General features: G+C 34.4%; 1 protein-coding gene across 1 annotated transcript; it reads right to left on the bottom strand.

Annotated features, from left to right (window-relative positions):
* Nucleotides 1–4,081: 4,081 nt before the first annotated feature.
* LOC121368680 lies at nt 4,082–11,475 on the bottom strand. Its single transcript, XM_041493418.1, has 3 exons — nt 11,259–11,475; nt 6,204–6,469; nt 4,082–5,251 (listed from the first exon to the last, which is right to left on the bottom strand). The coding sequence occupies exons 1-3, from the start codon at nt 11,473–11,475 to the stop codon at nt 4,082–4,084; spliced, it is 1,653 nt and encodes a 550-aa protein (XP_041349352.1).
* Between the last annotated feature and the right edge of the window lie 1,478 nt (nt 11,476–12,953).

The raw sequence follows: 12,953 nt of genomic DNA, 5'->3' as shown, positions 1-12,953 counted from the left end.
TTTATCGACTGTACCTTACTAAGTAACCCCTTAAATCTGAATGACAAACCCGTATTCTGTGGTCAAAATCGTATCGAAAGGATGTTTTAGACAATGTCGTGATTGCTTCCATAATCCACTATCAGGTGCTGCTCCTTAGGCGGACCACCGCTCACCTAGGAGATCCGTAACATAATGTTTCATCTTCCCTGCACTGCTTTGGGAGGACTGCCATTCCTAATCTTATATACTTTATTAGCCGTAAACATACAGTTTATAGGCATTACAAACGTTAAAATAAAATGCATATATCATTAAAAGGGGGAAATAATTTACATTGTATTGAAAGTGATGAAAATATTCAATATAAAATGTAATAATAATTATCAATATAATAAAGAGTGTATATTATAAAGAGAACGTATATACTCCACTTATATATTATAATGTCTCTGCATAGTTGCCCCTAGTAAATATTTACACTGTGTTATTAGCAGCTTTACATTATCCATGGACAATAGCTGTATTAATTTAAAAGAGAATGGTCTGGTGTAATAGTATGGTTTTATGTACCTGCATCTGATAGTATTGTAGAAAGGACAGACCAAAATAAAATGATACTCATCTTCAACAGCATTGATATTACAAAGTTCACATACTCTATCCTTTCTTCACGGTATTGTTATATCTTCCAGTTTCTATTGCAAGACTATGCGCAGACTGTACTTACATAATATTTGTTTATATTTTGAGGAAATTGCTTTTTGTAGATAATATTGTAAACAAAAACTATTAACCAGGTATTGATATATAATACATTTCGTGGATGTACGGAATATAGCCTATATGGATTGAGTAAACTAGTTTGTCATCATCTGTATAATTTCAAACAAAAGTAAAATAAGACTAGCTTAGAAAACCCCTATTTGCACAGGATAGACATCAATTGAGCATATAGGCGTTGGCACCCGCCATGAGCACAACCTACAGCTATCAAGTCCATAGTTCAAATGTAAAATATTATTACTAAAAAGATGAAAAGGCATGAACACGGTCAAAATAGGCATTGCATCAAAAATCATTTTAGTCAATGATGTGGAATGGGCACCTGTTGTCCCACCCATCCCCGTTCCTTTTGGTGAGGCAATACAGACTGCTGGACTGTGTCCCCAAAATAGCGTACTTGAACGTCAAATCCTATAAAAGAAACGAAGGAAGGAAGGAAACACGCGCAGAGCAGCAACCAGTCTCGGAGATGTGTACACTAAAAATTGTAATTATTTCAATTGTTGTTATTTTGTATTATACAGTCAGCATTCACAGTATTGTAGGTCGGCGGATCCGCACACCATAAACAACTTGTGTCGCCTAAATCACAACATATTTTAATTAGAATGTTTCAGTTACTCAATACAGCGTGTTTGTGAAAATTTGAATTACATACTTACCATATAAAAACACCAGCGCCTGCAATAACTGCAACAGACAATATTCCAACAACAATGGACAGTGCAGTGTTTTTGGCATCAGACAGAACTAGAATAGAAAATTAAATAGCTTGCCAAAGTTCAAGGTTGTGAGATAAATAATTATGTGAGAAGTACAGTACACTTCTATATTTAAACATCTGGATTTATTTGTTTCCTGCTGACGGGTTGTATCAAAATGTGCCATAAAATGCGCCCAGAAACATCAACGATTAAAACTCCTAATTGGGAGTCGTTCCCTTGGCATCTTCGACTAGATTGCAAGACTTGTGTTATTTTATTATAATAGTAATTATCATTTGTAAGGGTATAGATGAGGTACAACTGAAAAATAGAGGATGTAAATTGACTAAACAAAACACGTACGCCGCGTAAAACACAACGGGATGCGTTTTTCGTATTCGAGACGTGTCATGCCGTAGTAATTATAACGCTATTATATTTTCTCGTATTTCACTATACTGTCTGAGATACGGTGATGGCATGTAAGCTAAGTACCCATCGATAATATATAACTACAACGTAGTGTGCTACAAGACTGTCTTTAAAATAAACATGACTTAATTAATTAATCAATTAATGTTTAACGACACCCCAGCACAACAATCCACATTGGCGATCGGGTGTCAAACAAAGGTATGTGGATATGATTAAATTAAAAACAAAACTTCTAGAATTATGTAAAAAAATAAAAAAATAAAAAAAATAAAAAAAGAAACGTGTAAAGAACTGTGGGTAAATGCACAATATAACACAAATATCAAAGGAAGTCTATTTTAAAACTCTGTATCAAAATCAAACTGTAAAAACAAAATAGACAATAAGTGTGCCTCAACCTCTTTTGGATATAGGCACGTTAATACAGTTAAAAGAAAGAAAGACAATAAGTACCCAAGATGAAAAGTGTTTTGCTTTAGAATATGCGCCATATACGCGTGAGGTGATCTCAACATGTTCTGTTGACAAGGTTAAAAGACAGGGCAATCAGACAGAGAGTTTAGAACTGATGAAGTCAAATTTAAACCTAGCATGGTAGGGTATGGCATATATATAAATAATATCATAAACATTAAATTGTTTGCTATTAAAAATATGTATATAAAGAGAAACTATTAAAATGTTTTGAGTTATATAGCTCGGCGGAATGTTACAGAATGAGAAGCCATATCAGTAAAGAGACTTGTTTAACCATTACCTATAATATAAACATTTTTAATTCGATTATGACATCCATTACCATATTGCATAATCATGTGAACCAAACTATTTAGTTAGATTATTCATTTGTATTACAGCGAGATCAATATTGTATGGTTTTATATGTGGGGTAGACACTAGACACTTGAATAGGCGGTATACAAACGAGGAGTGGATGTTTACAAATGGCGAGTGATTTTGGTTTTAATTTGTTTTTAAAAGAAAAATATTCTCGACACTCATGCTAATCTAAAACAAATCTGTATAGGCCTAATTCTAAACAAATGCCCACGTATTTGGCACTCCTGCACATTTAAACTATATTTTCTAAATTTGTGTTTCATTTTGTTTATTTGGGTAACCATTATAGATACCGTTAGCTCAAACTTCCATCAATACTATAATTACTGTTTACCCAAAATCTAATTATTTTGTGCTCTATAATAAGCCGTCGAGTTATGGCTCACAACGTTTAAAAACAAAATCTCTTTATATGCATATTTTAATAGAAAATAACTTAAATGTCATTACCTTATTTATACAGACAAAATGACAGGCAGACAGACGAAAGGATGGAGACAAAACCTATAGTCTCCTCCGGTTGGACCGGTAGGTAACTAATAATTCTGTAGCAAACTACGTTGTAGTAATTTTTTATGAATGGATATTTGGTCTGCATATCATTACCGAGTCTCAGACACAGAGATGTAGTGAACTATTACTTAGCTAGAATCGCACGAATGTAACACCAGGGTCGAAAAATTATCTCGGGGTAGTTGTTATTTGAGACCAGTTGGTCAGTACATTCATAAACTTAAACTTCTGTAAATATTTTTTGTTTTTCAAAAATTGTTTAGACAATGCACAACAAGGTCTTCTAGGTCAACATAAAAAATTATATTCATTTAAGAATTTTCTGTTATTTTACTTTCATCGGTGTATGAACAAAGCCGTTCATGCATAAGGGTTATTTTTCATACCGAGATAAACGTAAAAGAAATAACAGACAATCCTTATAATTAACATGTTGTATGTGTATAAATTAACAAACTCGCGTTGCTACGGCTGGACCAATGGGATGACTTTAAATTGTAATGAATGTAACGGAAATGTAATTAGTAATACACAACCGGAAAATTCCCCAGATACATCAAATGCATAAAAGTTAAATAGATAAGATCATTGTTTAATAATAATAATTATTGCATTGTATGTACCAAGCTTTCCAAGTTATATGTACTATAATGTGTAGTGCCACAATTGAGAAAGTCTTCCCTCGGTTTATTTCACCTTAAATAAACAGTCTGAAAAGTAATTATATTTATTTACAAATGCGGACAGAACCGTCTAAGCTATATGACTTAGATGCACTATAGTTTGCCTATATTTTTTATTCAATTATGATTCTTACCAATTCTTTAGAGTACAGTAAATTGATTACCAGTTTTCTCGGGGTCTTTTATGCCGTTATTGTTTATTCTGGGCTGCAGTGTTTCTGTTATCCGTGGTAGTGATGTTTCATCTATCATGACAGGTCCGAGCACAACAACTGATGATAAACCTGCTTTGTTGATAACTTTCATAAAAATGTAAAATATAGATGTGCTTGTTAAACCAGAATATGAAAGATGAAAGAATTCCTTTCCATGTGTTGATTCATAAGATCTCACTAACGGTACATCTGTCTGTGACTTGTCATCACCAATCCCAATAACATAATCTCTAATCTGGCTCTCTGGCTCATTAGTTTTCCATTTCAAGTATATTTTGTCTGATGGAAGATAGATAACAGATTCGTTATTCAGTATAGGTGATCTAGAGCAGATGTCCTCAGACGTGTCATTGTCATTGATAGCTTTATGTTGCAGAGGAAAAGCACCCACGTAGCCCAAGCTTTTATGATGTTTGCATTTCTTTTGGCATGCTGGTGTTTGCTGTAACTCTATTAAGGTCATATTCTTGTCAACATACCAAGCTTTGGCGTTTTTACACCACAGTCCACTATACATTTGTCCATTTTTCAATATTATATTTGTCATCATTGGAGGCGTGGTGTCCTTTGTAATACCATCTGAACAGACGACAATTGATGGCTCCATCGCGTTATTGAAGGCAACAGCAGACGAGTAAAAAAGTCCACTGTTTGGAAATGATAACTTTATTATTGGATTGACTGTCTTGTAAACTATTACAATGCTAGCATTTCCAGCATTTCTCAGTTCCTCAAGTGTCAAACATCGTTCTGCTAGGGCAACACGATACAATCTGATACCACTTTCATGATCAATGAAACCATGCATGTTGATGTATACATGATCTTCACTGGTGTAGTCAATATCTGGTCCTCCTGGTGGTCCCTCCAGAACAACTCCGGCAACAGGCGGTGATGCATCTACCAGGATATCCAGATGACATACTGACTTCAACATGGCTGTATTTGTCACCATTAATGTGAAGTAGTATTCCCTGTCCTGTGTACCCATGTTTGTGTTTTCATTCACCAGATGGTTCAGTTTTACTGTGTAGTTATAATAGGCACAGGAACCAACATATGGACAGTAACAATGCTGGTCTACTTGACACGTTTTCTGCAATTATATAATATAAATATCAAGGTATACAAGTAGGAATTAATGCTGGCGTTCTTATTATGTGTCGAAATGTCTTCAACATATGTATGTAATTAATGTACCGTATATTAAGGTAAAAATAAAGGTAACGGAATCCAGTAATGTGAACTAAAGACAAAACATAAATGAACAATACATACATTAAATACTAAACAAATTAGCCATATTGATCAATACTGTGAACTCGTGATACAATTAGATTCTTTTTAAAATATAGAAACTTATCGAGTAAGTTATCTGTTGTCTGTTACATTTCTAATAATTCAACACACTACAAATGCCAATTACAGACTTAAGACAATCATAAATTCGAAGAAAATCTTAAATGTTCTTCAGCATAAATGTGACCCAAATAATTTCTATTGATTTATAATTAATGTTATGTACTTATTCATATTTCATATATATTAAGACATAAATGGATTAATGCATAATCATCAAACTAATAAATTAAACAGATGTTCATTAAAACGAATCATTTGAATCATAGCTAATCATACAATTCCTTAAAGGGACATTCCTGAGTTTGCTGCACTTTTTAAGATATTATCGATTAACAGATACTTTTTAACGATTGTAATTACATATTAAATATATTTCTCTGCATAAAATATCAGTGGCTGTATATTAAACGTGTTTCTGATCGTTTTAATATTTGTACTAAGTTAAATTTCCTTTTATTTCCAAAACTATATAATATTTTGTACGTACAAAATTATTTGAATACAAAATCTAGTTTGGGCTTCTTATAAATATTAAGACGACCAGAAACACATTGAATATACAGACATTGATATTCTAAACAAGAAAATATATTTAATATGCAAGTTTAATCGTAGAAATATTTTATTAGTCGGAAACATCTTACAATGCAGCAAACTCAGGAATGTACCTTTAAAATAAGTCTTACATTGGCTGAAAGTTTAATGACCGGCAAATATCCTTTCCCAATATCAGATGTGTTGAGCTGTGTTCCCAGAAACCATTCCACTGAATAGATTCCACTGTGTGGGTCACTTGCATCAAATTCCAACACCATGTCTGATAAGTCTCTACTGTTATGGACGTACAACTCACGGTTCTTATTCCTAACCAACCACATGTTGTTTATATCTGGAACTGTATGGTCTATGTGTACGGTTACATTTTCTTGTATTCGGTTCTTCATAACATCCTCTGCAGTTATCAAAAATTCATATGTATCACCGTCTGATAAACTCAGATTCAGGCATATTGATTGTTTTTTAAAGTCAGGCACAAATTTTTCTGGAGTGAATGAACCATTGTTTACAAAATAGGAATATATGAAGCCAGTCAAGCCATATATATTTCTAGTACCACTTACAGGGAGCTTTCCAGTGTGCTGGTCATAAACACCAGTTATGTCATTGTCAGTGTCAGTCTTGATGGGTGCCAAGAGATTGTTGTTTATGTAGTAGGAGTTATAATACCTATCTTTCCAGTTTAGGCAAATGTGTCCATGATTCACTTGCCATTTGTTGCCAGTGATTGTCGATGCCGACGAGACTGTCAAGGGCTTTAGGTTGTTTATCTCAATTTTAGATACATTATCAAAAAGAACGAATCTTCTGGCAAATTTAACATTGCCAGCAATATCGTGGACTTCAAGCATGGTACAGTATAAAGCTGGTGCCTTAGGAAGAACAAACGATACGTTGTGAGCCATCAAGACAAATATTTCTTCTTTGAGTGGAGGGACTAAACTTCCTTTGTCAACTTCTAAAACGTTTCCCTTTGTTTTGACTTCATGTACTTCCAAGATGAATTTTTTAATGCCAGATGCATGTTTGGGTGAACCAGCTTTAGGCCACGGATCTTTCCAACCATCTCCAAGAGTAAGTGATATCGTTTCTGTTCTGGTTATTCTTCTGTCTAAAGCGATCAATAATTTACTACATGGTGTTTTATGATCTGATAAACAATGCTCAGGTTTTACATTGTCATAGTTCAGACACAAAGTTTTTTTCTTTGTTTGATGAGTAAATATTTCTGTTCCCTTGGGAGTCTTTCCAAAATCACTATAATTAAAATATCCTCCAGACAATATCTCGAATTGTGTGCATAATCTGAAATTGAAGACAATTTCATACTTCAGTAACGCAGATAATAATGATACACATCCAATTATACACACACACACACACACACACACACACACACACACACACAAACGCAGAAAGAGAGAGAGTTAAAGATTGTTTTGTTTAATGTTGGTTTTATTTAATTGATTTATTAATCATCGGCTTTTGGATATCAAACTTTTGTTAATTCTGACATGGTCTTAGAGGAAATCTGCTACATTTTTCTACTAGTAGCAACAGATATTTTATATGCACTTTCTCAAACACAGGACAGTACATACTACTGCTTTAGATATACCAGTCTTAGTGCACTGGTTGGGACGTTGAAAAAACCCAATCGGAGAATGGGGCCACTGAGGTGATTTGATCCTACGATGCAGGCACCTCAAGAGAGCGTTCTACAAACTGAGCTAGATATTGCCTCTGGAGATACAGAGAGAGACAGACAGACAGACAGACAGACAGAGAGAGAGAGGGAGGGAGAAACAGCATATGTATTATTCTGAAAATAAATAATGTTAGAATCACCTTTCTCCATTTTGCAACGTGTGATTCATATTCAAACATTTGTTGCAATGCATCGTAGTAGATGGTTTTCTACTGCTTATGAGATCCATGCAATTATCACCACCATTCAGTGTTACCTCCCGTAGCTGATTGTGTGAGCCTGGAATAGTTTAGTGTTTATACATGTATGTCAAGAAAACCCAAACCTAATACTTCGGAATATTTCTTAATATATAGCTCCTTTTATTTATTTTTTGGTCGTAACATATTCACGTATCAATATTCATTTTTGTTTAGTTTTACAGAATCATTAAAAATTAAAACATCCATTGAAAATACATGTAAATATGTATATTGAACTTCTCCATTCAAAAGTGGAAGAAAACAGTGGGTATCATTGTATCAGTTCTCAGTAAACGTTTTCTTCGAAAGAGGTAGCAAACAATTACATAAAGGGTTTTTGTTGCTGTTGTTGTTGTTGTTTAATGACGCCACTGGAGAACATCAATTTATTAATCATAAACTACTGGATGTCAAACATATGATAAATCTGCCATGCAATCTTAGAGACAATCCACCACGTTTCTTTTACCAGAATGGGATCTTTTATATGCATTTTCTAACAGACAGGACAGCCTAGCCTTTGATATACCAGTCGTGATTGGGACGGCGAAAACCCAGTAAGAAAATAGGTCTACCGAGATGGATCGAGTGAGCTCTCTACTGATTGAGCTAGATCCCACCATGCTATGTTTATGTGACTCACAATTCGCATGCATCATACACCTGCGTTGTTTCCATTAACAGAAGAAACATTTCTAAGTAGGCAGTTTTATTATTTTAACATATTAAGGATGTAGTTCGGAATATATCTGTTTTTTCCTTTCCCCCCCCCCCCCCCCCCCCCCCCCCCATAGCCAAAATATTGACAAAATTGACCACTAACTTCACTATTGTTTAAGTATATATTCTTATTATGTAGTAAATATTAATATATGCATGCACCTATTTTGGAAATCACTTTAAGGACATATGTATAACCGACACATACGTAAATCTCCCTTCCCCAATCCAAGTCTGAATGTTATATATTTTCCCCTCCCACACTCTGTTAAAAGGTGAATTAATATACAAGATATAACTAACACACACACATACACACACACACACACACACACACACACACACACACACACACCAAGTCCAATCTAAGCGTAAATCACCCAGGCAAAGTAACCAGTAATATATAATTTCAGTAGATTCCGTATTAAGCGTACATATATAAATAGTATGTCATTCTTATGGTAAAAACACGCTAATTTATTCATCACAGTTAATATTCCTATCAAATTAGCGGAACTGTCTGGCAAGAAAGACAGGGTAATCGCAGTAATAAACAATAATAATAAACGCTTCACAGAAACAATTATGATGAAAGGTTATGTTATTTATTTAATCTTAATAGAATTAACACTAGTCGATTCTTCATATTTTATTATTATGCAGACATAAATCTCCAGGGTTCCGTAATTTGTTGTTCAGGCCCGTAGCCGACAGGTGCGAACGCACCCCCATCCCCCGCGAGAATTGGAGTTCCGTCCAAACATGTATAATGTTTTTTATTTCTTATTATAAGTATTTTAACGTGTACCCTAACTGATGGCTGTATTAAATGCTACTTTATTCGAAACCATTATTGGAAGCCCGCCCTCTGATATTATTTGGCTCGTCTCTGTAGAAGCTCAAATAATAATTTCAGCGTTCGGTAATTTCCGTAAATATTTGTTTGTGCCTAAAATGGTTCATGCGTTACACGAATGTTATTACAAGGCGTCGTTATGGGTATATTCAATTGAGAACCAGTCTATCATGTAAGTAATTGTGGCGCGCTATTTTGTCGACTTACAAATTACGCCTATCATGGGACGACTTGAGCAAAGAGAGCGAAGCAAAAAACGTGCTGCCAAGAGCTGTCAAAAGATGGACGCTTTTCTTATGAAATATTTTGATCAACTACGATCACCCCAAAAATAGTAAAATGTTAGTTAAATATGACTATTGACTTTGTTGTGTTCGGTGAATTGCTTTTTATATTGCATGTTGTTTAGAGATGAATTTATTGAACAGCTGACACTGTCGAATGCGTTCTCAATTCAAACCGTGTCTGGCATATGATTGGTACCGGTACCGTAAATATGTTTAACATGTCATACATCTCATTCCGTCTCGAATAAAGTCATTGGTGGAACTTCGATTGCAATACCCTTGTCGAATTAAAAATCAAGGGGGGGCAATTGACTTAAATATTATTCATGAAAGCGATTCCGATGCCGTCAATACACCAAACAGAAAACAAACCTATGCCCAATATCAAAATTTAAACACATTGATGGGGTCATTTTTTTTACCACACGCGCGTTTTAGTGATTCAATTGTTATTTTTCTAGATTCTTGTTTTTACAAACGATTATCTGTTAATGATAACATTATACTCATCATACAGACCCTCACAGGCGTACGGGCTCCAATTTTTGGGGGTGTGGGGGTGTGGTGGGCAGGCTAAGTTTTGCCCGAATTTAGAGGATTAAAAAAAAAAAATGCCCGAATTATCGACATTGCACAATCGACGAATGAAGATGGGCAATCTTTCTTCTAGTTAAACTCATCACTAGACGTTCCAAATATGTTTTTCAACAAAATACTTGAACATAAACGTGAAATTAAATTTCACGACTGATGATTTCTACCTTGGACGTGCATGATCAGATCAGACATAAAGTATATATTGGCGTATTTAGAAATTATCATAAAATAGTGTACGAGATACCCATTATGTAAGCATACGCACGTTCCATATATTTACGTTTCTTCTACCCATACACATATGCAATATACTCAGTTAAGTACACAATTCATCAATATTAACGGTTTTACAGTTTTAATGTAGTTAAAGTTTACTGCTGCTCTTGAAGTCTTATAAAAAAAATGTACGCGCTACGACCTCAAAACACCTGAAATAAAATATTAAAAACCCATTACAAATAGCTCCAGAATGCACCTCTGAGCATCTACATTTACAAATTGTCCGGGGAAGCATGCCCCCGGACCCTCTAGACCATTCGCGCGCTCGATTCTAGTGCCTTCGGCACCCATGATATAAACTTAGTTCCACCCAATATCTCAACGTACCGCCCCGCAAATATGGCTGGACACGGGCCTGTTGTTACATTACGAACATTACCTTTGAACTTACAGGTGAGGTTTTGGTGTTTTATGTTCATTGGTGGAAATTCTAATGTGGGATGAATAATATGTTATTAATAAATATTTTAAAGAGGTAAGCAAACAGCACGCACCATCGAGTAATTCCACAAAAACACGTGCATTTCCTCTCACAATCCCTGTATTGGTTTCTGAACTGTCAATATAAAGCGGAAATGGACGATTTTGATCAGTCTTCCTCTCAAATATTGCCAGTAGATTGAAACTCAGTGTCTTGTCGGGCTGAATATTAGTGTATGTATCGCTCTCATATTCACAACTAGTGATATTTCCTGGAGTTGATCTTGCCATATTGTCGTTTATTGATATGCTACATGTCATCAAATCTGGTACGGCAGACACTAAATATAAAATGAAATAAAAACAGTCAGTATACACGAAAAACTAAAAATATATTGTTAAAAGTCACCTTTTTTCTTCCTCTTTTTATTATGATTCAACCACACTGCATGCAGTAATCAAATTCTAAATGTGTTTTATAGTTTATTACAAAGAAGCTAGATATATGTTAGACGTTTAAAGGGCCTATCTTGAGTTTGTAACCATTTTAACCTAATATTTCCAAATATCAAATCCTTTTTGACAACTAAAGTTACATCTTGAATACAATGTATTTCTTAGAATATTAATTTCTGTATATCGAATGTGTTTCTGGTTGCCAAAATGTTTGTTACAGCGCAACATGCATTTACTTCCTTTTACTAAAACATTTTGGACTGAAATACAATTTGACCTACTTCAAATATCAGAATAATAAGAAACACATATACTGACACTGACACGAAGTATACTTTAATCTGTAATTTTAGCTTTAAATATGCATTGTTAGTTTTTTTAAGAGTTTCACTCACAGTCACACCTAGTGAAGCCATTTCCATCCACTTTCTTGAAACCTTTTCTGCACTGGCAGGATGACGACAGATCATCTGAGCAATCTCCAGGCCAACACCATCTGTTGTTCCACGAACAGGTGGCTAGAAGGTATATAGGACAGTAAGTAAAGAACACAAGAAACAGATTAAAGCAATATAAAATTCAACTCAACAGATAGTAAAATTTAACATCCGCAGAAAAAAAGTGAGCTTTAAAAAAAGATGTTGGACCCAGCCTTTACTGTAATCCAAGTATCCGGAGATTCAGAAACTATGGCGGGTCAGTGATAATTACGTTAATTCAAAACTTGCAATTTTTAATAATTAGCAAGTAAAAAAACGCTGTCTTTCTGATATATATAAATTTAATGTGGCAAATACGAGCATGTTCTAACACTAGACTTGCATTTAAACAATCTAAAGTTAGACAATGTTTTTTTTGGACATGTATTCGCTTGTTTTCGTTTAAATGCAGCTACTTGGTTTATATATAGAGGGTAGCAAACGAGTTACCAGTTATTATCAAATGTATGTCCCTCGTGGAATAATTTTCAGTTGTCACGAGCTTTAGCGAGTGACAAATGAAAATTATTTCACGAGGGACATAAATTTGATAATAACTGGTACCGAGGTTGTTATTCTATTTATTACCTCAGCTATTTTTTCTCTTAAAGATTTTATTTTTAACGCACATGCACGAAGGCCAACCTGTATAGAAACGATGTAAACCACTTTACGCACTGTTCTGAGAATTGCTATAGTTTTGTAATTTATTCACGTTCATGGATAATTTTCAAAAACAAAACTTTTTTTTATTCTGCTACAAAATCTATAATGTATTGCATTAAAATGACATTTTGTTATAAATTTAACACCAAAAGCAGAGAGCCATAAATG

The sequence above is a fragment of the Gigantopelta aegis genome, chromosome 3 (assembly GCF_016097555.1).
Source record: "Gigantopelta aegis isolate Gae_Host chromosome 3, Gae_host_genome, whole genome shotgun sequence".
NCBI classification, from domain to species: Eukaryota; Metazoa; Mollusca; class Gastropoda; order Neomphalida; family Peltospiridae; genus Gigantopelta; species Gigantopelta aegis.
This window is presented reverse-complemented; position numbering and strand designations above follow the sequence as displayed.

What these genes read in the sequence shown, in the direction of transcription:
- LOC121368680 (XM_041493418.1), bottom strand. Translation starts at nt 11,475, where the DNA reads ATGGCAAGATCAACTCCAGGAAATATCACTAGTTGTGAATATGAGAGC. An exon ending in TTTTGTGGAATTACTCGATG is followed by an intron (nt 6,470 to 11,258) that starts GTGCGTGCTGTT and finishes TGATAACTGCAG; the next exon opens with AGGATGTTATGAAGAACCGA. An exon ending in TCATTAAACTTTCAGCCAAT is followed by an intron (nt 5,252 to 6,203) that starts GTAAGACTTATT and finishes ATATAATTGCAG; the next exon opens with AAAACGTGTCAAGTAGACCA.